General features: G+C 45.8%; 1 protein-coding gene across 2 annotated transcripts in view; it reads left to right on the top strand.

Annotated features, from left to right (window-relative positions):
• Positions 1–3,779: 3,779 nt before the first annotated feature.
• The window catches only part of PTPN6 (protein tyrosine phosphatase non-receptor type 6), a 61,064-nt gene continuing 39,044 nt past the window's right edge, over positions 3,780–25,799 (top strand). Inside the window, exons 1-4 of one of the 2 annotated variants that reach the window (XM_029580651.1) lie at positions 3,780–3,941; positions 4,092–4,224; positions 22,018–22,140; positions 24,709–24,903. In XM_029580651.1, the coding sequence (XP_029436511.1) occupies positions 4,157–4,224; positions 22,018–22,140; positions 24,709–24,903 (386 nt within the window). In that variant the 5' untranslated portion in view covers positions 3,780–3,941; positions 4,092–4,156. Of the gene's footprint in view, positions 3,942–4,088; positions 4,225–19,963; positions 20,153–22,017; positions 22,141–24,708; positions 24,904–25,799 lie in introns of those variants that run through there. The other variant, XM_029580652.1, reaches the window with a different exon arrangement.

The following is a 25,799-nucleotide window of genomic DNA, read 5'->3' as shown; positions in this document are numbered from 1 at the left end:
GATGCCGGTCTGGATTGCACACTTCCCAGGTTCTGGTGCCGCTCTGGATTGCACAGTTCCCAGGTTCTGGTGCCGGTCTGGATTGCACACTTCCCAGGTTCTGGTGCCGCTCTGGATTGCACAGTTCCCGGGTTCTGGTGCCAGTCGGGATTGCACACTTCCCAGGTTCTGGTGCCGGTCTGGATTGCACAGTTCCCAGGTTCTGATGCCGGTCTGGATTGCACAGTTCCCGGGTTCTGGTGCCAGTCGGGATTGCACACTTCCCAGGTTCTGGTGCCGGTTTGGATTGCACAGTTCCCAGGTTCTGGTGCCGGTCTGGATTGCACAGTTCCCAGGTTCTGATGCTGGTCTGGATTGTAGATGGGGTGAAAAAGAGCATGTTATTAGTAAATTGCCAAAAATCAAATTTCTCACTATTAGTAATCCAATGCAGGATTTGGCCCTTGTATTATTTGGAGATAGCCTGGGCCCTAAAGTAAAATCTTCAGGGATTATGCTTGGCCTGGATTTTAGTTTGCACATCCAGATCTCTCAAGTCATCCACACAGCTCTTTGAAACAGTTGTGAGTACATTTTTGGTCAGTGGCTTTCTCTAGATCTGCGATCCAGACCATTTATCTCACCAGGATTACTGCAATGGTCTGCATGTGGGTAGACTGTGGCATCTTGTCTGGCTCAGGCTCCTGCACTGGTTCCCCACTGAGGGTGGGATCTGGTTTAAGCTCCTTCATTCCTTGAGGTGAGGAGGGGCAGAAGTCGATGTGGTGCTCTCCAGCTCATTTCCTCTGCTCTAGTTGGCTGATGATAGAGCATCTACCCTCTTTTGGAGCAGTGCCTGGAGCACAGATGCAGGCTCGTATTTTCTCAGTAGTTGGCCCTGAAGTACTGAAGCAGGAGTTCGAATTGTTTAGGAAACACCTTAAGGCTTTTTTCTTCTTGGCTTATTAAACTGGTCGGGATAGACAATGTTCTGAAGTCTCTCTTGGTTTAATTTTTTGCTGGATTTGGTGTTAAGATTTGTTTTCATGGAGAAGGTTTTCATGGGTAATGATTCAGATGGACTGAACCAAATCATTTATTTATTTATTTAACGAGTTTTATATACCGTCATTCGGAAACATCAAAATAACGCCATCATGACGGTTTACAAAATAAGGTTATAGGGATAAAGGGGTTGACAAGGGCTGTAAAAACATAACATGTTATTAGGCTTAGTAGTAAACAAATTCATGCTTAAGATCAAAACGAGTTCATTCTTATTTTAGAAAAGTATATCATGGTGAACCTAGAAGATGTGCTAGGCCTGATTGACAAACTGAAGAGTAGTAAATCACCTGAACCGGAAGGTATATACCCAGGTTTCTGAAGGAACTAAAAAATGAAATTTCAGACCTATTAGTAAAAATTTGTAACCTATCATTAAAATCATCCATTGTACCTGAAGACTGGAGGGTGCCCAATGTAACCCCCAGTATTTAAAAAAGGCTCCAGGGGCGATCCGGGTAACTATAGACCAGTGAGCCTGACTTCAGTGCCAGGAAAAATAGTGGAAAGTGTTCTAAACATCAAAATCACAGAACATATAGAAAGACATGGTTTAATGGAACAAAGTCAGCATGGCTTTACCCAGGGCAAGTCTTGCCTCACAAATCTGCTTCACTTTTTTGAAGGGGTTAATAAATGTGGATATAGATTTTATATTATTTATTTATTTATTTATTAGTTTTTATATACCTGTGTTCAATTTGGAATATCACATCGGTTTACATTTTAACTGTGTTCAAGAAGTAGGGACTTCCTGTTTTACATTATAACATCAATATAGTCTTATTTAACATTGTAAATACATCTTATTTAACATTGTAATTAACTTTTATTTAACATTGTAACTTTACACTTTATTAAATTCTTACTCAGAGATTAAACCTGAAACAGTGACGGCAGTACGTCCTACGGAGAGTCTTGTTATTATGACTTTAACATTAATTCTTGGAAAGGATGTTGTATGGATCATTTACGACAATACGTCTTGTTGAGTGTCTTGTCGTATAATAACGTGAATATTGAGTTGTAACTTATATGTCCTTACCTAGTGTCTTTTCGTATGGTAGGATTTTGTATAGTAGATGAACCTGTAGATGTAGTGTATTTGGATTTTTGGAAGGCATTTGACAAAGTCCCTCATGAGAGGCTTCTAAGAAAACTAAAAAGTCATGGGATAGGAGGCGATGTCCTTTCGTGGATTACAAACTGGTTAAAAACAGGAAACAGAGAATAGGATTAAATAGACAATTTTCTCAGTGGAAGGGAGTGGGCAGTGGAGTGCCTCAGGGATCTGTATTGGGACCCTTACTTTTCAATATATTTATAAATGATCTGGAAAGAGATACGACGAGTGAGATAATCAAATTTGTGGATGATACAAAATTATTCAGAGTAGTTAAAGCACAAGCAGATTCTGATAAATTGAAGGAAGACCTTGTGACACTGGACAATTGGGCATCCAAATGGCAGATGAAATTTAATGTGGACAAGTGCAAGGTGATGCATATAGGGAAAAATAACCCATGCTATAATTACACAATGTTGGAGTCCATATTAGGTGCTACAACCCAAGAAAGAGATCTAGGTGTCATAGTGGGTAACACATTGAAATCGTCGGCTCAGTGTGCTGCGGCAGTCAAAAAAGCAAACAGAATGTTGGGAATTATTAGGAAGGGAATGGTTAATAAAACGGAAAATGTCATAATGCCTCTGTATCGCTCCATGGTGAGACCGCACCTTGAATACTGTGTACAATTCTGGTCGCAGCATCTCAAAAAAGATATAATTGCGATGGAGAAGGTACAGAGAAGGGCAACCAAAATGATAAGGGGAATGGAACAGCTCCCCTATGAGGAAAGACTAAAGAGGTTAGGACTGTTCAGCTTGGAGAAGAGACGGCTGAGGGGGGATATGATAGAGGTGTTTAAGATCATGAGAGGTCTAGAACGGGTAAATGTGAATCGGTTATTTACTCTTTTGGATAATAGAAGGACTAGGGGACACTCCATGAAGTTAGCATGGGGCACATTTAAAACTAATCGGAGAAAGTTCTTTTTGGATACTTGCCAGGTTCTTGTGGCCTGGATTGGCCACTGTTGGACACAGGATGCCGGTCTTGATGGACCCTTGGTCTGACCCAGTATGGCAATTTCTTATGTTCTTATGTTTTATTGTACACCGCTTTGGACAACCTTGTGCAGGTTGGGGAGCAGTTATAAAGATAAATTAATAAAATAAATAGATTCTGCTCACATCCCGGGTTCTGGTGCCAGTCTGGATTGTCTCTGCTCAGATCCAGGTTCTGGTGCTGGTCCGTATTGTCTCTGCTCAGATCCTGGTTCTGGTGCTGGTCCGAATTGTCTCTACTCAGATCCCGGGTTCTGGTGCTGGTCCGAATTGTCTCTGCTCAGATCCTGGTTCTGGCCTGGGGGCAGGATCCCACAGACTCTGCTGCTCTCGCTGCTGTTTCTCCTCTTTCCCCCAGGATTAGACGCAGGTTTTCCTGCTCCTTCTTTTGTGGGAAGTCTGTGATTTTCCTCTTCTCTCTTTGCATTTTGCACAGTGCAGGGGAAATGCATGGCTGGTTCTGGTTCCCAGGTGTTTCTTACTCTCTGTCTCTTTCTCCCTCCCCACTGGTAACTGAAACCTTCATAATTGCAAATCCCTTTCTCTCATATTACACATTAACAGGCACCTGAGCTCTAGGTAAGATCACACAGAGCCCTTTGTACTGCCATTCCTCGCTCTGAGCCCGCCTGTCACAGCCAAACTTCCTCCTTTAAGAGCCATCTCCATGACGATCCCGTGGATTCCCCAGGTGCCACTTACCTTCTGGCCATAAGGAAGGGGCGCAACACCTCCCAGCACCTCAGACCACGGCGTGGGCAGAGACACAGGCAAGAATCAGGATTCCTCCCAGCGTGGCGCTGCGCTCACCATGACCCACATCCCCTTCCTGAATCCTGGCTATCGTGGCCTGCACCTAGTCCAAACGAAGGGCGGGGATCCTGCCAAATTATTAATCTTAATTTGATTCCTTTCCCCAGGGACACTCGGGAGTCCCAGTGAAGTGAATGTCTGGACTGCAGGAGAGTAATTTCCAGAGGACAGCATGATGGCTACACTGCACCAGCACCATCAGATGGAAGTAACGCCTCCCATCACAGTCAGATTGCAAGGGTGAGTGCTCAGAAAGCAGAACCACCCTTGGGAGAAAGACAACACCTGCAGAATAGTTGAGGAGACAAAGCTGCTATTTGGGTTGTCACAGGAGAGTGTATGCTGCTCTTTGGGCTCTGTCTGGAATATCTCTGTAATCTGGGCTGTTTTGCAAAGGGCGGGAGGTGCCAGACTGCTGCTTTGAGTCAGTCTGTGAATCTGCAAACCCAAAAAAGGAAGGGGTTCTAAAAGCAAGTCTTGTCTTGGGTAGCATTCTGTCCAGTGACTGTGCGTAATATCTGAGAGAGCGTATCTGTGTTATGTGCGCCTGTCACATCTGTGTAGTATGGAAGGTCACAGGAGTGAGAGCACTGCTGTGTTAGGTGTGCCTGTAACATCTGTGTAGTATGGAAGGTCACAGGAGAGAGAGAGCGCTGCTGTGTTATGTGCGCCTGTAACATCTGCGTAGTATGGAGGGTCACAGGAGAGAGAGTGCTGCTGTGTTATGTGTGCCTGTAACATCTGTGTAGCATGGAGGGTCACAGGAGAGAGAACGCTGCTGTATTATGTACGCCTGTAACATCTGTGTAGCATGGAGGGTCACAGGAGAGAGAGCGCTGCTGTGTTATGTGTGCCTGTAACATCTGTGTAGTATGGAAGGTCACAGGAGTGAGAGCGCTGCTGTGTTATGTGTGCCTGTAACGTCTGTGTAGTATGGAGGGTCCTAGGAGAGAGAGCGCTGCTGTGTTATGTGTGCCTGTAACGTCTGTGTAGCATGGAGGGTCACAGGAGAGAGAGCGCTGCTGTGTTATGTGTGCCTGTAACATCTGTGTAGTATGGAAGGTCACAGGAGTGAGAGCGCTGCTGTGTTATGTGTGCCTGTAACGTCTGTGTAGTATGGAGGGTCCTAGGAGAGAGAGCGCTGCTGTGTTATGTGCGCCTGTAACATCTGTGTAGTATGGAAGGTCACAGGAGTGAGAGCGCTGCTGTGTTATGTGTGCCTGTAACGTCTGTGTAGTATGGAGGGTCCTAGGAGTGAGAGCGCTGCTGTGTTATGTGCGCCTGTAACATCTGTGTAGTATGGAAGGTCACAGGAGTGAGAGCGCTGCTGTGTTATGTGCGCCTGTAACGTCTGTGTAGTATGGAAGGTCACAGGAGTGAGAGCGCTGCTGTGTTATGTGCGCCTGTAACGTCTGTGTAGTATGGAAGGTCACAGGAGTGAGAGCGCTGCTGTGTTATGTGCGCCTGTAACGTCTGTGTAGTATGGAAGGTCACAGGAGTGAGAGCGCTGCTGTGTTATGTCGCCTGTAACGTCTGTGTAGTATGGAAGGTCACAGGAGTGAGAGCGCTGCTGTGTTATGTGCGCCTGTAACGTCTGTGTAGTATGGAAGGTCACAGGAGTGAGAGCATGTACTGCTTGCTGTCTGAGATGTCTCTGCCAGAGTCTATATGAGACTTTTCTCTCCCCACCCCAGGAAGGTATGTGGCCCTATTTTAATCTCGCAGTGAAGTACAGACAGACTTCTGCTGCCCACTCTCCTTGTAACTGCCCTGATAACCTGAGACAGAGCCCTTGTGGAGTTAAAAAGCAGATTAAAACAGGAAAGTCAAGTCTTCCTTTCTGTGCTGGGGGAGACCTTCAGCTGGGGCTATCAGGTCACAAGCCTTGTGAAACTTCCATCACAATCACTGTGAGTGTTGTAACTGCTTGTGTAATCCTCACATCTCTGCAATCAGGCAGCTCAGAGCATTAACGGAAAGAAAAAGGCTAAATCGTGCCTTATTCCTTTCTTTTGTTTCCACAAAGAAACCAACTCCCGAACACATGCACACAGATGCACAAGCTGATACATACACACACTGATGCACACATATACACTGATATATGTATTCTGATACATACACAGACACTGATACACACATATACACTGATAAACATTCACTAATACATACACACACACTGATACACGCGTATACACTAACATATACACATTGATACATACACACGCTGATGCACACATATACACTGATATACGTATTCTGATACATACACAGACACTGATACACACATATACACTGATAAACATTCACTAATACATACACACACACTGATACACGCGTATACACTAACATATACACATTGATACATACACACGCTGATGCACACATATACACTGATATACGTATTCTGATACATACACAGACACTGATACACACATATACACTGATAAACATTCACTAATACATACACACACACTGATACACGCGTATACACTAACATATACACATTGATACATACACACGCTGATGCACACATATACACTGATATACGTATTCTGATACATACACAGACACTGATACACATATATACACTGATAAACATTCACTGATACATACACACACACTGATACACGCGTATACACTAACATACACACGCTGATACATACACACACTGATGCACAGACATACACTGATATACGTATTCTGATACATACACAGACACTGATACACACATATACACTAATAAACATTCACTAATACATGCACACACACACTGATACACGCGTATACACTAACATACACACGCTGATACATACACACACTGATGCACAGACATACACTGATATACGTATTCTGATACATACACAGACACTGATACACACATATACACTGATAAACATTCACTAATACATGCACACACACACTGATACACGCGTATACACTAACAAACCTTCGTTGATACATACACACATTGATGCACACATATACACTGATATACGTATTCTGATACAGACATTGATAGTATACACACATATATTTATTTATGAACTTTTATATACCGGCATTCGTAGAACACATCAGGCCAGTTTACAATTAACTAGAAGAAGGAAATTACAATGAACCAGGATAGGGGAAAGGGAGCAGGAAGGAAAAGGGGTGGGGTAGGCAGGGGGCTAGGAACACATATACACTGATGTACACATATACACTGGTATACATATTCTGATACATACACAGACACTGATACACACATATACACTGATAAACATTCACTGATACATACACACACACTGATACACGCGTATACACTAACATACACACGCTGATACATACACACACTGATGCACACATATACACTGATATACGTATTCTGATACATACACAGACACTGATACACATATATACACTGATAAACATTCACTGATACATACACACACACACACTGATACACACATATACACTGATAAACATTCACTGATACATACATGCACACTGATGCATGCATATACACTAGCATACACACGTTGATACAAACACACACTGATGTACACATATACACTGGTATACGTATTCTGATACATACACACACACTGATACACGCATATACACTAACATACCTTCGTTGATACACACACACACACTGATACAAACGATCACACATACACTGATATATACATGCTGATACATGCACACACACTGATACACACATATACACTACTGTACATACACTGATATAGGCATATACATTGATATAGACATATGCACTGATCATATATACGCTGACACATACAAACACAATGATACATATACAGCGATACACACACACACTGATGTACACATACTGATACACACATATACATTGATATATGCTGATACAGATATATATATATAGATACACATACTGATATACACAAACTGATATATGCATATACACTGATATACATATGCTGATACATGCAAAACAATGATACATATACAGGGTTACAAACACACACACTTATATAATCACACTGATTCAGGCACATACTGAACACACATATACACTGATATACAAATGCTGATACAGACATATATACTGATATACACGTATACACTGATATACACAAACTGATATATGCATATACACTGATATACATAAGCTGATACATGCAAAACAATGATACATATACAGGGATACAAACACACACACTTATATAATCACACTGATTCAGACACATACTGCTTATATGAGACCTCTGCAGGTGGTGTTGCTTTCCCAGTGGGATCCGTTGTCAGAGCAAATTCAACTTCCACTATCTCTTATGGAACTAGCCAGGTCCAGTCTCTCGTGGTGGCTTGGTCAGGGCCAGTTGTGTCATGAGTGGATTTAGAGGTTCCAGAGTGGGCGGTGGTTACCACTGACACCAGTCTCTCCAATTGGGGAGCTCAAAACTCAATCAGTGCAGGGCCAGTAGTCGGTGGAGGAAGCTTCGTGGTCCATCAGTCACTTAGAGACGAGAGTGGTGTGGTTGGCGCGGTGTCGTTTCTTCCTTTCTTGCGTGACTGTCAAGTCAGGATCTTGTCAGACAATGCAATGATGGTGGCTTATACCAACCAGCAGGGTGGTACCAAGAGTTGAGCGCTGGCTCAAGAAGCTCGGAGTTGATCAGGTAGGCAGAACAGCATCTGGCATTGATAGCAGCTTCTCACATAGCTGGGACCAACAATGTGCAAGTGGATTTTCTCAGCTGGCAACAGCTAGATCCCAGAGAGTAGGAGCTATCAGAGGAAGCAATGAGCCTCATCCGTTGCAGATGGGGAAGACCCTACATGGATTTAATGGCAACCCAGCGAAATGCCAAAGCGCTGCACTTCTACAGTCGCAGAAGAGAGCGTGGGGCAGAGGGGGTTGATGCCTTGGTTCTTCCTTAGCTGAGGGACATTCTGCTCTATGTGTTTCCACCGTGGCCGCTGGTGGGCAAGATTTTGTGGTGTGTGGAGGTTCATCTGGGAAGTGTGATCCTAGTGGCTCCAGAGTGGCCTCGGAGGGCCTGGTTTGCAGATCTGATCAATCTAGCGGTAGATGGCTCAAGGAGTCTCGTTCATCTGCCAAAGCTTCTGCATCAAGATCCCATGTTCTCAGATCAGACGGCTCACGGCTTGGCTTTTGAGAGGAAATACTTAAGAGAGGTTACTCTGAGGATGTTATTTTTATTCTTTTGCAGGCTAGAAAATCTTCCACCTTCTTGTATGTGAGGGTCTGGAGAGTTTTTGAGGATTGATGCGTGGACCAGGGGTTAACTCTATGTGTGCTTCCATAATACATATTCTTACCTTCTTGCAAAGAGGATTGGTGAAGGGTGTGGCCTTTAATTCCCTCAGAGTTCAGGTGGCAGCTTTGGGTTGTCTTTGAGGTAAGGTGCATGGGGCGGCTCTGGCCTCACATCTGGATGTGGTGCATTTTCTCTGGGGGCGAACATTTGTGTCCTCTCATTAGGAAGTTGGGTCCCTCAACTTAGCCCTTAAGGGTATGTGTGTGGTTCCGTTCAAGCCTCTCAGAAGGGCTACTAAAAAAGATCTCATGTTGAAGGTGCTTTTCTTGATGGCGATTTGTTCTGCTAGAAGGATCTTGGAGCTTCAAGCCTTGTCACGTAGGGATCCTTTTTTGAGAATTTCTGATTCGGGGGTCTCCTTGAGGATGGTGCCTTCCTTACTGCCACAAGTGATATCATCATTCCACTTAAGTCAGTCAGTAGAGCTTCTGTTTTTTCCAAGTTTGGATGCTACGACATCTCATGTGGGAGAATTGCGACTCTTGGATGTCAAGCGTGCATTGTTCTGCTATTTTAAAGTCACTAACATCTCCCGGTTGTCAGATCACCTTTTAATGCTATGGAGTGGTGCAAGCAAAGGTCATAAGGCATCAAAAGCCACAATTGCGCGGTGGTTGAAGGAAGCCATTGGCTCCGCATACATCTGTCAGGGTCATCCTATCTCGGAGGAGTTAAGGGCTCATTCTACCCGTTCCCAGGCAGCTTCCTGGCCAAATGTCAGCACATTTTGCCACAAGAGATTTGCAGGGCGGCTACTTTTGCCAGGCATTATTGTTTGGATGTCCAGGCTCTTGAGGCCATGAGTTTTGGTGAGAGTGTATTTCAAGCGGGACTCAAGCGGTGCCACCCGGTTTAGAGAAGCTTTGGTACAACCAGGAGTCTGGACTGATCCGGGTGCGTACAGGGAAAGGAACATTGGTTCTTACCTGCTAATTATCATTCCTGTAGTACCACGGATCAGTCCAGAGTCCCGACCAGGTTTGGGGAGTCCGCTTGATCTGTTGTAATCTGAAGAATGGCACAGGTTTTGGTTAGTCCTTCATGTTTTTTGGTGTGGGCAGGTTTATCTGCTCTAATTTTCTCGTTCAGGGGAATATTAGGTTGTTGTAGATATTGGCATTGTTGCTATCTTGGCTTGGGTACAGGTCAATACTGAGGGACTGCAGGTGGTGCACCAGGGTATATGGCAGTGTCAGTTAAACTTTCTCTGTCTCCATCTGCTGGAAGGGAGGCAAAGCCCAGGACTCTGGACTGATCTGTGGTACTACAGGAACCAAAATTAGCAGGTAAGAACCAAGAACATACGAACATAAGAATTGCCATACTGGGTCAGACAAAGGGTCCATCAAGCCCAATATCCTGTTACCAACAGTGGCCAATCCAGGTCACAAGAACCTGGCAAGTACCGAAACATTAGATAAATCAAAAGCTACTATTGCTTATTAATTACCGTAATAGCAGTTTATGGATTTATCCTTAAGGAACTTATCCACATGTTTTTATAAATCCAGTTACACTAACTGCTGTAACCACATCCTCTGGCAGTGAATTCCAGAGCTTAACTATGCACTGAGTGAAAAAGAATTTTCTTCTATTTGTTTTAAATGTGCTACTTGCTAACTTCATGGAGTGCCCCCTAGTCGTTCTATTATCTGAAAGAGTAAATAACCGATTTACATTAAGCTTTTCAAGTCCTTTCTCAATTTTGTAGACTTCTATCATATCTCCCCCTCAGTCGTCTCTTCTCCAAACTGAACAGCCCTAACTTCCTTAGCCTTTCCTCATAAGGCAGCCATTCCATGCCACTTATCATTTTGTTTGCCCTTCTCTGCACTTTCTCCAGTGAGGCTGTATCTATCCTTTTTGAGATGTGGCGACCAGAATTGCACACATACGCTGATGCATACACACACACATATACACTGAAATACATATGCTGACACACATACATTGATACACACATATACACTGATATATATACTCTGATACACACATGCTGACATCAACGCACTGATACATACGAATACACTGATATATATACACTGATATATACACACTCTGATACACCCATATACACTGATATAAATATGCTGATACATCCACACGCATACACACACGTACAGTGATATACAAACACTGATACATACACACACTAATATACACTGTATAATATACCACTGTATATTATACCATATACTAATATACATTGTATACATACCACGCTAATACATACACACATTGATGCACACATATATACTGAAATACATATGCTGATACGTCCTCACACACGTATATACACATGGTGACATCAACACTCTAATACACACGTATACACTAATATACACAAGCTGATACATACACATGCTGATACACAAATATACATTGATTATACATATGCTGATTCATACACACACTGATACATACATATACACAGATATATATATATATGCTGATACATCCACACACACACACATACAGTGATATACACATGCTGATACATACACATACTGATATACATGTACACTTACATACATATGCTGCTACATATACACACACTTATACACACATATATACTAATTTACATACACTGATACATATACACTGATATACATACACAAGGATACACACTGATACATAAACATGGATACATACTCACAGTGATATACATTCACTGTTACATACACAGAAATGCACACTGATATACACATATACATGATATAGGCACATGCTGATACACATATATACATGATATACACACTCTGATACATACATAAGGATACACACTGATACATACACAGGGATACATACACACAGTGATATACATTCACTGTTACATACACAGAAACGCACACTGATACACACATATACATAATATACACTGATACAGACACACGCTGATACACACATATGCACTGATATACATAGGCTGATAGAAACACACTCTGATACACAAATATACACTGATGTACATACATTGATACCTACACACTCTGGTACACACACACATATACACTGATTATACATACACTGATACATTCACAAACTGATTCACAGATATACACATGCTGATACGCACACAGTGATACACATTGATGTACACATAGGGATACATACACTGATATACATACACTGTTACATACAGAGAAACACACACTGATAAATACATATACATGATAACACACACTGATACACACATATTCACTGATATACATATGCTGATACATACACAGGAATATACACACACACACTGATATACCTACACTTACATACATGGAAACACACAGATACACACATGTACACTGATATACATATGCTGAAATACACACATTAATACACACACAATGATATATACATAGGTTACACACACACTGATACATACAAACTCAATGATACATATACAGAGATACACACAGACTCACTAATATACCCACACTGATAGATACACAGAAGCACACACTGATACATATACACGGATATACACACACTGATACACACATATATACTGATATACATACACTGATATATACACAGAGATACACAAGCACTCGATACAAACCCAGATAGAGATACATACACATGGACAATGGACATACACACCCACATATACAGAAACATAGAACATGGCAGTAGCCCATCCACATCTCCTGCTCAAGTCTACAATCCCTACCCCTCCCAGTCCTTGTTTCCTCCACCACCACCGTGGGGAAGCCGTTCCATGCAACTACCACTGTCTTGGTAAAAACATAGTTCCTAAGATTACTGTTTCACCTTCATTTCATGACCCCTCATTTTACAGCCTCCTTACTGTTGGAAGAGAAGCACCTCCTGTGCATGGAAACCTTGGAGGAATTTAAATATCACTATCATATCTCACCTCTCCTTCCTTTCCTAGAGCCTACACCTATACACCAGCACTAATTCATGCACACGAGTAATGGTGTCCAGAGGCTTAGCTTGGCTGTGGGGCTTGCAGCAGGTGTGAGCACTCTCCCTGTGTATCTGCCCCCTGGCAGGAGGGCCCTGGCACTGGAAACCTAATGAGGTGAGGGGAAGCCCCCACATGTCACCAGCATCAGCAAAGGGGGAGAGAAGGAGAACGCAGTCCCAGAGAGCCCATGCTGAGAACTCCCCGTTATAAAATCAGTTAACCATTGCAGAATGTAAAGGATGGGATGCAACTATCCACTAGTCTGATCCATTCCCCAATATCTAAATCACTTTACATCAGCTAGACACAGACATACAAAGACACACGCTCTGTGCGCCCCAGCACAAACACCGACTGTGCTGCGGACAGAGAAAAATCCAAGGAGCTCAATATTCAAAGGCATTCTCCAGCTAGCTTATGGGCCTGAGATGTAAATGTTTCCTGCTACATTTTCTTCGGGTAACTCATTATCCACACAAAATTCAGGGCTACCTGGGTAAGTCTGATCGGGAAAAATACCTCAAGGCTATTGATCAAACAGCCAGGTAAGTTCTTCCTAATATCCGGTTAAAGTTACCTACTACTTACTACTTACAAGGCACTACTCAACGCACACAGTACTGGGTTATGTTTCTGGCTATTGACCTCAGGATCTCTTTTCCTGTTTCCAGGTTGTGTTACCGATCATAGAGAGAACCAGAAAAATCAAATTTCACATTTTCAGTTGTCAGTGTGTGTTTTTGTATGTGCATGTGGCAGAAGGTGTGTATAGGAGTGTGCATGGGTGTGTCATTGAGTTCGTATGTTACTATATGATTATTTATTTAAAAGCTTTTATATACTGGACATGGGAGGTGAAAATAAAATCATTCAGCACAAAAAACCAGAAAAGGTTCCTAAGAAGTACAACATAGCAAGAGAGAAAAATTGGAAAGCTATGACCTCAAATGCTCGTAGTCTGGGCAATAAAATCCCAGACCTGCAGACCCTAATGGAGGAGGTGGGCTTGGACGTTGTTGCTGTTTATGGAGACCTGGTTCAATGATTCTCATGACTGGGATATGGCCATAGCAGGGATAATTTAAGGAAGGACAGAGAGGACAGAAAAGAGAGGTGAGTGGCTCTTTATGTCAAAAACAATATCCAAAAAACGGAACTGAAGAAGCATTATGGGCCGTCCTAAAAAAAAGATGATGGTGCATCCATTTCTACTGGAGTACAGACCTCTGACTCAAATGGAAGAACTAGACAGAGATCTGGTTGAAGACATCCAGAAGGGAGAAGTGTTGATTGTTGGAGATTTTAATCTGCTGGACGTAGACTGGAGAATCCCTTCTGCAGAGTCTGCCAGAAGTAGAGAGATAGTGGATGCCCTGCAAAGGACTCTGTTCAAACAAATGGTAATGCAACCCACGAGAGAGGGAGTTTATACCTGATTTAGTGCTCATTAATGGAGATAATGTCTCAAATGTCCAGGTGAGTGCCCACCTCAGCACCAGTGATCATCAGAGGTTACGCTTTGATATAGCAAATAGGATACAGAGAGGTCACATGAAGACCCGAGTTTTCCAGTTCAAAAATACGGATTTGGTTGAAATGGGAAAATTCCTGGAGGTAGAACTAGAAGACTGGGAGAAAATGAGAAAGGTGGAACAGCAGTGGACCAAAATAAAAGGAGCAATTGCAAAGGCAACAAATCTGTATGTTAGAAAAGTAAACAAAAGTAAGAGAAATAAGAAACCGATCTGGTTCTCAAAGGAGGTGACTGACAAAATAAAAGCAAAAAAAGCAGCGTTCAAGAAATATAAAGGATCCCAAAAAGAGGATCATAGGGAAGATTATCTGACGAAACTGAGGGAGACGAAAAAAGTAATGAAGAAAGCAAAAAGTCAAGCGGAAGAAATGATTGCCAAGGAGATAAAGCGAGGTGACAAAACATTTTTCAGATACATTAGAGAAAGGAGAAAGGTCCAAAGTGGTATAATGAAACTGAAATGTGAAAAGGATCAATGTGTGGAGAGAGACAAAGAAATGGCCGAAATATTAAACAAATACTTCAGTTCTGTGTGCACTAAGGAAGATCCTGGAGAAGGACGTCACTAGTTGACAAGACATTGGAGGGGGTGGAGTAGGAGAAACTCCATTTACAGAAGAGAATGTGTGGGAAAAGCTAAGAAACCTGAAAGAGGACAAAGCCTTGGGGCCGGATGAGGTACATCCCAGGACACTGAGGGAACTCACAGATGTGCTGGTGGTTCTGCTGAAGGACCTATTCAATAGATCCCTGGAAACAGGAGTGGTGCCGCAAGATTGGAGGAGAGGGGTGGTGGTCCTGCTTCACAAGAGTGGGAGCAGAGAGGAGGCTGGAAACTACAGGCTGGTTAGCCTCATCTCTGCGGTGGGAACATTAATGGAGACTCTGCTGAAGGAAAGGATAGTGAACTATCTACAATCTGGTGGGTTCCTTGACCCGAGGCAGCATGGATTCACCAGGGAAAGGTCCTGTCAGACAAATCTGATTGATTTTTTTGATTGAGTGACTAGAGAATTGGATCAAGGAAGAGCGCTCAATGTGATGAACAAAATGAGAAGCTTGGGAGTGAGCGCCAAGGTGGTGGCGTAGATTACAAACTGGTTGACGGATAGAAGACAGCGTGTGATGGTAAATGGATCCTACTCTGAAGAGAGAACGGTGTTAAGCAGAGTGCCGCAAGGATTGGTGTTGGGACTGGTTCTTTCAATATCTTTGTGAGCGACATTGCAGAAGGGATAGAAGGTAAAGTTTGTCTATTTGCAGATGATACTAAGATCTGCAACAGAGTGGACATACCTGAAGAAGTAGAGAGAATGAGACGGGATTTAAGGAAGCTGGAAGAGTGGTCGAAGATATGGCAACTGGGATTTAATGCCAAGAAGTGCAGAGTCATTCATCTGGGGTGCGGCAATCCAAAAGAACTGTATGCGATGGGGGGGGGGAAAGGCTGATGTGCACGGAGCAGGAGAGAGACCTTGGGGTGACAGTGTCAAATGATCTGAAGTGGGGAAACAATGTGACAAGGTGATAGCTAAAGCCAGAAAAATGCTGGGCTGCATAGAGAGAGGAATATCGAGTAAGAAAAGGGAAGTGATTATTCCCTTGTACAGGTCCCTGGTGAGGCCTCATCTGGAGTACTGTGTTCAGTTCTGGAAACCGTATCTCAAAAGAGACAGAGACAGGTCGGAGGTGGTCCAGAGAAGGGCAAACAAAATGGTGGGTGGTCTCCATCAAATGACTTATGAGGAGAGGTTGAAGAACCTGAATATGTATATCATGGAGGAGAGGAGGAGCAGGGGTGATATGATACAGACTTTCAGATACTTGAAAGGTTTTAATGATCCATGGTCATCAACAAACCTTTTCCATTGGAAACAATTTAGTAGAACTAGGGGTTATGATTTGAAATTCCAGAGAGGACAACTCAGAGCCAACATCAGGAAATATTTCTTCATGCAGAGGTTGGTGGATGCCTGGAATGCCCTTCCGGAGGAGGTGGTGAAGATGAAAACAGTGAAAGATTTCAAAGGGGCGTGGGATAAACACTGTGGATCCCTAAAGGCTGGAGAATGGAAATGAAGAAAAGAGCGCATAGGGGTAACTTGCTGGTGTGGTGGTTACTGCCCTTAACCAATAAGCCTTGATATGGTTAATGCAACTCCAACATTGCTCTCTGCTTCAACGGCAAGGGGAAATGTGGAAAAGAGGATTTACATTCAGACTACAACCAACAAGGACATTGAACTGTACAGTCTGGGAAAACAAATAAGCATGGGGGTAACTTGCTTGATGCAGCTGTTACTACCCTTAACCAATAAGCCTGATGCCTCACTTTTGATGCAACTCCAACATAACTCTCTGCTTCAACTTCAGGGGGTGGCAGGAAATTGGAATCAAACAGTTACCAACAAGGGTCCTGACCTTGCAGGTCTGTGAAAATGATAAGTATGGGAGCTTGATGAGTCATTGGGTCTTTTTCTGCCATCTTTTCTATGTGTCTATGCTTTAAGCCAATCAAAGCAGACTATAACATAATCACAAAATCATAACAAATGTGTACAATTCTGGTCACCGCATCTCAAAAAAGATATAATTGCGATGGAGAAGGTACAGAGAAGGGCAACCAAAATGATAAAGGGGAATGGAACAACTTCCCTACGAGGAAAGACTAAAGAGGTTAGGACTTTTCAGCCTGGAGAAGAGACGACTGAGGGGGGATATGATAGAGGTGTTTAAAATCATGAGAGGTCTAGAACGGGTAAATGTGAATCGGTTATTTACTCTTTCGGATAATAGAAGGACTAGGGGGCACTCCATGAAGTTAGCATGTGGCACATTTAAGACTAATCAGAGAAAGTTCTTTTTCACTCAACGCACAATTAAACTCTGGAGTTTGTTGCCAGAGGATGTGGTTAGTGCAGTTAGTGTAGCTGGGTTTAAAAAAGGATTGGATAAGTTCTTGGAGGAGAAGTCCATTACCTGCTATTAAGTTCACTTAGAGAATAGCCACTGCCATTAGCAATGGTTACATGGAATAGACTTAGTTTTTGGGTACTTGCCAGGTTCTTATGGCCTGGATTGGCCACTGTTGGAAACAGGATGCTGGGCTTGATGGACCCTTGGTCTGACCCAGTATGGCATTTTCTTATGTTCTTATGTATTTGTGTACATCTTTCAGTGTGTGCATTTTTCAGTATGTTATATGTGTATCTGTTTGTGGGTGTGGGTTGTCTGTGTTAGTTTGTATCTGTGTGCATGTGTCAGTATGTGTCATGTGTATCAGTGTAGGTGTCAATGTGTGTGTTGCAGTATATTGGTGCATGCATGTGTTAGTGTGTATAAGTGTGCCTATATCTTTATTTATTTATTTTTAATTTTTATATACCGAAGTTCTTGTGAGAACTACAAATCACTCCGGTTTACATAAAACGATGAACTGCCCAAAAGAGAAAGGAGCTTTACATGGAACCATAGAACAGATGGAACAATATAACCTGATGTCAATTTAACATAGTAATAAATAAATATAATATAATATATACAGTTTAACTATTTAACGTAGAAATATTGACATATTAAAGCTACAATATAAATACAATAAAAATATGATGAACTTTTGGACTCATAGGTTGTTGTGCAGTTGCAGAGTCCTGATAGTAGGACTTGGTGAGGTGTCCATAATTTGGGGATACCTCCTATTTAGGAAGTCCTCCTGTCTAAGTAGCATTGAGAGTCTGGGAAGGCTTGTTGGAAAAGCCAGGTCTTCAGTCTTTTTTTGAACTCTTGATGACTGGGTTCTCGTCTTAGATCTGGGGGGAGCGCGTTCCACTGGTGGGGCCCTGCTGAAGTTAGTGCTCGTTTACTCAATGCTGATTTTACTTGTGGGACATGCAGTGTTCCTTTGTATGCGCTTCTAATTGGTCTGGAAGATGTATGCGGTTGTAGTTGAGAGTTTAGCATGATAGGAGCCAGATTGTATGTCGCTTTGTGGATGATTGTGAGTACCTTATAGAGTATGTGTTTGATAGGAAGCCAATGTAAGTTACGAAGGATTGGGGGTGATATGATCTTTTTTGTTAGAGCTTGTGAGGATTCTAGCAGCGGAATTCTGTACCATCTGTAATGGTTTGATGTGTGTTGATGGTGTTGATGTATATGTAAGTGTGTTTCAGTGCATGCGTTTCTCAGTGTATATCAGTGTACAACAATGTGTATCAATGTACTTATATCAATGTGGGTGTTTGTGTTGGTGCGTGCATATGTCAGTGTGTGTCTGTGTATCTGTGATTGTGTTTTGTGTGTGTGTGCATAAGTAAGTGTGTGTGTTTCAGTGTATCGGTGCGTGCGTTTCTCAGTGTGTATCAGTGTGCCTGTATCTCTGTGTGTGTATGTTTATGCATATATTAGTGTGAGTGTGTCAGTGTGTGTGTTTCAGTGTATCGGTGCATGTATTTCTCAGTGTGTATCAGTGTACCTGTATGTGGGTGTTTATGCATATATTAGTGTGAGTGTGTCAGTGTGTGTGTTTCAGTGTATCGGTGCATGGATTTCTCAGTGTGTATCAGTGTGCCTGTATCTCCGTGTGTGTGTGTTTATGCATATATTAGTGTGAGTGTGTTAGTGTGTGTGTTTCAGTGTATCGGTGCATGTATTTCTCAGTGTGTATCAGTGTGCCTGTATCTCCGTGTGTGTGTGTTTATGCATATATTAGTGTGAGTGTGTCAGTGTGTGTGTTTCAGTGTATCGGTGCATGTATTTCTCAGTGTGTATCAGTGTGCCTGTATGTGGGTGTTTATGCATATATTAGTGTGGGTGTGTCAGTGTGTGTGTTTCAGTGTATCGATGCATGTATTTCTCAGTGTGTATCAGTGTGCCTGTATCTCCGTGTGTGTGTGTTTATGCATATATTAGTGTGAGTGTGTCAGTGTGTGTGTTTCAGTGTATCGGTGCATGCATTTCTCAGTGTGTATCAGTGTGCCTGTATGTGTGTGTGTATGCATATGTTAGTAGGTGTGTTTCAGTAAGTCGGTGTGGCCTTTGTCAGTGTGTGGCAGTGTGTCTGTATCTATGTATATGTGTGTGTGTATCAGTGCGTGTGCATGTGCAGAGGTCCTCACTTCCCCTCGTTCAGTAGGGAGACGCATGAGCTGTGCATTGCTGTCACGGAAGGGAAACCGGAACATTGAAAAAACACAATTTTTGCAGAAGTTCTGTGGGGAGATGAAAGCACAGATACAGCAAGTTTAAAAGAAAAAGCTTCTGCCAGGATTGAGGTGCCAGTCCCCTCTCTCCCACTCCTTCCTCTGAAGTCTGGGATTTTTGGTGGGTTTTGCTGGACCAAAGACCTGCAGGGGCCTCTCTTCCACCTCTCGCTCTGTGATCAAAGATGGTGAGGTAAGAGACAGGTTGATAAAGACGCCTTCTCAGGAAAGTGTGGGGGTGATAAAGGTGTGCAAGCAATATCCAGCAAAATGCAGAGCGCACAGGGGCTGAAAATACCAGGGGACACTCCAGCAAAATGCAGAGAGCGCAGGGGCTGAAAATACCAGGGGACACTCCAGCAAAATGCAGAGCGCACAGGGGCTGAAAATACCAGGGGACACTCCAGCAAAATGCAGAGCGCACAGGGGCTGAAAATACCAGGGGAGACTCCAGCAAATGCAGAGAGCGCAGGGGCTGAAAATACCAGGGGACACTCCAGCAAAATGCAGAGAGTGCAGGGGCTGAAAATACCAGGGGACTCTCCAGCAAAATGAAGAGAGCGCAGGGGCTGAAAATACCAGAGGAGACTCCAGCAAAATGCAGAGAGCGCAGGGGCTGAGAATACCAGAGGAGACTCCTGGAAAATGCAGAGAGCACAGGGGCTGAAAATACCAGGGGAGAATCCAGCAAAATGCAGAGAGCGCAGGGGCTGAGAATACCAGAGGAGACTCAAGCAAACTGCAGAGAGCGCAGGGGCTGAGAATACCAGGGGAGACTCCAGCAAGATGCAGAGAGTGCAGGGGCTGAGAACACCAGAGGAGACCCCAGCAAAATGCAGAGAGCACATAGGCTGAGAATACCAGAGGAGACTCCACCAAAATGCAGAGAGCGCAGGGGCTGAAAATACCAGAGGAGACTCCAGCAAAATGCAGAGAGCGCAGGGGCTGAGAATACCAGAGGAGACTCCAGCAAAATGCAGAGAGCGCAGGGCTGAAAATACCAGAGGAGACCCCAGCAAAATGCAGAGAGCGCAGGGGCTGAGAAATCCAGAGGAGACTCCAGCAAAATGCAGAGAGCGCAGGGGCTGAGAATACTAGACGAGACTCCAGCAAAATGCAGAGAGCGCAGGGGCTGAAAATACCAGAGGAGACTCCAGCAAAATGCAGAGAGCGCAGGGGCTGAAAATACCAGAGGAGACTCCAGCAAAATGCAGAGAGCGCAGGGGCTGAAAATACCAGAGGAGACTCCAGCAAAATGCAGAGAGCACAGGGGCTGAGAATACCAGATGAGACTCCAGCAAAATGCAGAGAGCGCAGGGGATGAAAATACCAGAGGAGACTCCAGCAAAATGCAGAGAGCGCAGGGGCTGAAAATAACAGAGGAGACTCCAGCAAAATGCAGAGAGCGCAGGGGCTGAGAATACCAGAGGAGACTCCAGCAAAATGCAGAGAGCGCAGGGGCTGAGAATACCAGAGGAGACTCCAGCAAAATGCAGAGAGCGCAGGGGCTGAGAATATCAGGGGAGACTCCAGCAAAATGCAGAGAGCGCAGGGGCTGAGAATACCAGAGGAGACTCCAGCAAAATGCAGAGAGCGCAGGGGCTGAGAATATCAGGGGAGACTCCAGCAAAATGCAGAGAGCACAGGGATTGGAAATACCAAGGGAGACTCCTGGAAAATGCAGAGAGCGCAGGGGCTGAGAATACCAGGAGAGACTCCTGGAAAATGCAGAGAGCGCAGGAGCTGGAAGTAAGAAATATACATTGTTACTCTTATGTTGGACGAGGTATTGCTCCCGTATTTTGTTTCAGAAATAAAGGGGAAAGATGACCAGAAGCTGGTGAGAAAGAAGGAAATCTTAATAGCTTGGTGTTTTCATCTCAGCAGGGCAGTAATTTCTCCTAAAAATTGGATCATATAAAATCTATTCCCATTTGGTGTAACCTGCTCCCCCATGCACTGTGCTAGATGTGAGATGAGTTAACTTTGTATGGAGTAGCTAAGATGCAAAATCCATCCATGACTGATCCAATAACTTTCTCTCCCTCTATCTCTCAGGTGGTTTCACAGAGACATCAGTGGCCTGGATGCTGAGACACTACTCAAGAATCGTGGGGTACACGGCAGCTTCCTGGCCAGGCCAAGCCGCAAAGTTCAGGGAGATTTCTCACTATCAGTCAGGTCAGCCATGGTGTCATGTCAGGCACTGTCACTCCCTCCCCGTCCCTGTGCTGGGGGTATAGAGAGGGGCTTCAGTCCCCAGCACTGTCGCTCCCTCCCTGTCCCTGTGCTGGGGGTATAGAGAGGGGCTTCAGTCCCCAGCACTGTCCCTCCCTCCCCATCCCTGTGCTGGGGGTATAGAGAGGGGCTTCAGTCCCCAGCACTGTCACTCCCTCCCTGTCCCTGTGTCGGGGGTATAGAGAGGGGCTTCAGTCTCCAGCACTGTCACTCCCTCCCTGTCCCTGTGCCGGGGGTATAGAGAGGGGCTTCAGTCTCCAGCACTGTCACTCCCTCCCTGTCCCTGTGCTGGGGGTATAGAGAGGGGCTTCAGGCTCCAGCACTGTCGCTCCCTCCCAGTCCCTGTGCTGGGGGTATAGAGAGGGGCTTCAGTCCCCAGCACTGTCACTCCCTCCCCGTCCCTGTGCCGGGGGTATAGAGAGGGGCTTCAGTCTCCAGCACTGTCACTCCCTCCCCGTCCCTGTGCCGGGGGTATAGAGAGGGGCTTCAGTCCCCAGCACTGTCACTCCCTCCCTGTCCCTGTGCTGGGGGTATAGAGAGGGGCTTCAGTCTCCAGCACTGTCACTCCCTCCCTGTCCCTGTGCTGGGGGTATAGAGAGGGGCTTCAGTCTCCCTCCCTGTCTCTGTGCCGGGGGTATAGAGAGGGGCTTCAGTCCCCAGGACTGTCACTCCCTCCCTGTCCCTGTGCCGGGGGTATAGAGAGGGGCTTCAGTCCCCAGCACTGTCGCTCCCTCCCTGTCCCTGTGCCGGGGGTATAGAGAGGGGCTTCAGTCCCCAGCACTGTCACTCCCTCCCTGTCCCTGTGCCGGGGGTATAGAGAGGGGCGTCAGTCCCCAGCACTGTCACTCCCTCCCTGTCCCTGTGCTGGGGGTATAGAGAGGGGCTTCAGTCCCCAGCACTGTCACTCCCTCCCTGTCCCTGTGCTGGGGGTATAGAGAGGGGCTTCAGTCTCCAGCACTGTCACTCCCTCCCTGTCCCTGTGCTGGGGGTATAGAGAGGGGCTTCAGGCTCCAGCACTGTCACTCCCTCCCTGTCCCTGTGCTGGGGGTATAGAGAGGGGCTTCAGTCCTCAGCACTGACACTCCCTCCCTGTCTCTGTGCCGGGGGTATAGAGAGGGGCTTCAGTCCCCAGCACTGTCACTCCCTCCCTGTCCCTGTGCTGGGGGTATAGAGAGGGGCTTCAGTCTCCAGCACTGTCACTCCCTCCCTGTCCCTGTGCTGGGGGTATAGAGAGGGGCTTCAGTCCTCAGCACTGACACTCCCTCCCTGTCTCTGTGCCGGGGGTATAGAGAGGGGCTTCAGTCTCCAGCACTGTCACTCCCTCCCTGTCCCTGTGCTGGGGGTATAGAGAGGGGCTTCAGTCTCCAGCACTGTCACTCCCTCCCTGTCCCTGTGCTGGGGGTATAGAGAGGGGCTTCAGTCCCCAGCACTGTCGCTCCCTCCCTGTCCCTGTGCCGGGGGTATAGAGAGGGGCTTCAGTCCCCAGCACTGTCGCTCCCTCCCTGTCCCTGTGCCGGGGGTATAGAGAGGGGCTTCAGTCTCCAGCACTGTCACTCCCTCCCTGTCCCTGTGCCGGGGGTATAGAGAGGGGCGTCAGGCTCCAGCACTGTCACTCCCTCCCTGTCCCTGTGCTGGGGGTATAGAGAGGGGCTTCAGTCTCCAGCACTGTCACTCCCTCCCTGTCCCTGTGCTGGGGGTATAGAGAGGGGCTTCAGTCCCCAGCACTGTCACTCCCTCCCCGTCCCTGTGCTGGGGGTATAGAGAGGGGCTTCAGTCCCCAGCACTGTCACTCCCTCCCTGTCCCTGTGCCGGGGGTATAGAGAGGGGCTTCAGTCTCCAGCACTGTCACTCCCTCCCTGTCCCTGTGCTGGGGGTATAGAGAGGGGCTTCAGTCCCCAGCACTGTCACTCCCTCCCTGTCCCTGTGCTGGGGGTATAGAGAGGGGCTTCAGTCCTCAGCACTGTCACTCCCTCCCTGTCCCTGTGCTGGGGGTATAGAGAGGGGCGTCAGTCCCCAGCACTGTCACTCCCTCCCTGTCCCTGTGCTGGGGGTATAGAGAGGGGCTTCAGTCCCCAGCACTGTCACTCCCTCCCTGTCCCTGTGCTGGGGGTATAGAGAGGGGCTTCAGTCCCCAGCACTGTCACTCCCTCCCCGTCCCTGTGCTGGGGGTATAGAGAGGGGCTTCAGTCCCCAGCACTGTCGCTCCCTCCCTGTCCCTGTGCTGGGGGTATAGAGAGGGGCTTCAGTCTCCAGCACTGTCACTCCCTCCCTGTCCCTGTGCTGGGGGTATAGAGAGGGGCTTCAGTCCCCAGCACTGTCACTCCCTCCCTGTCCCTGTGCTGGGGGTATAGAGAGGGGCTTCAGTCTCCAGCACTGTCACTTCCTCCCTGTCCCTGTGCTGGGGGTATAGAGAGGGGCGTCAGTCCCCAGCACTGTCACTCCCTCCGGGCTATTTCTGTTATTACTTGCTGGAGGGTGCACTCGGTGCTGACTTCCTCTCCTTTGCTGCAGGGTTGGGGATGCTGTCACTCACATTCGGATCCAGAATACTGGGGACTATTACGACCTGTATGGAGGTGAGACGTTTGCGACCCTGTCCGAGCTGGTGGAGTTTTACACGACGCAGCACGGGACTCTGCAGGACCGGGACGGTACTCATATTGAGCTAAGGTACCCTCTGAATTGCTCCGACCCCACCAGTGAACGGTAAGGAAACCGATGTCACTTGCAACAATTCCCCGTCTGCGCTATCTCTTCTCTCTCCCTCTTACCTCTGAGCTGCTGAGTCCATGAGAAGTCCAGGGCCGGGCCGGTCCAGTCCACTCTTCTTCCTGCTGACCGATGACTCTGCCAGTCAACACCTTCCCTCCCAGTCTGGCTGGGATTCTCTAATCAGATCATTTTCCCCTACAAACTTGGCCCATTTTCTGTTGTATCCATCAGCTCCTTCCTCTCTGAGTAAAGTGGTGAAGGCCCCCATGCCCTGACCTTACTCTTTACCCTTAATGCCCTCTCTGAGCATCTGCCCCGAGGAATTGCCCCATGCATGCGCCCTCTCAGTGCATCAGCGGAGAGGTCACCGTGTGACTGCATCCGGATGCGTAGAAGGAACAGAAGCCTTTTCCCGGGATCAGCTTAATCTTTCCCCATCTTCTGCTACTCAGAGAAGTGAAATGACCTCAGGAAAGGACCAATGGACCCTGCAGTCTGCCCAGTAAGATTCTGCTATAGCATCTGCCGCGCTGTGCAGGTTCCCCCAGGTTTATCAGTAAAATTCGGGGCCCTCATTAGTTGCCATCTGAATCCAATTCCCCTTTTCTCACTGCTGTTAAAGCAGAGAGCAATGATGGAGTTGCATCAGCAGTATCAGGATTATTGGGTAAGGGCAGTAACCCCCGCTCCAGCAAGTTACCCCCATGCACTCGTTCCCTCATTCCCATCCTCCAGCCTTTAGGGATCCACAGTGTTCATCCCATGCCCCTTTGAAATCTTTCACTGTTTCATCTTCACCTCCTCCTTCAGAAGGGCCTTCCAGGCATCCACCAGCCTCTCAGTGAAGAAATATTTCCTGACCTTGGTTCTGAGTCGTCCTCCCTGGAGTT

The sequence above is a fragment of the Rhinatrema bivittatum genome, chromosome 16 (assembly GCF_901001135.1).
Source record: "Rhinatrema bivittatum chromosome 16, aRhiBiv1.1, whole genome shotgun sequence".
Taxonomy (NCBI): domain Eukaryota; kingdom Metazoa; phylum Chordata; class Amphibia; order Gymnophiona; family Rhinatrematidae; genus Rhinatrema; species Rhinatrema bivittatum.
This window is presented reverse-complemented; position numbering and strand designations above follow the sequence as displayed.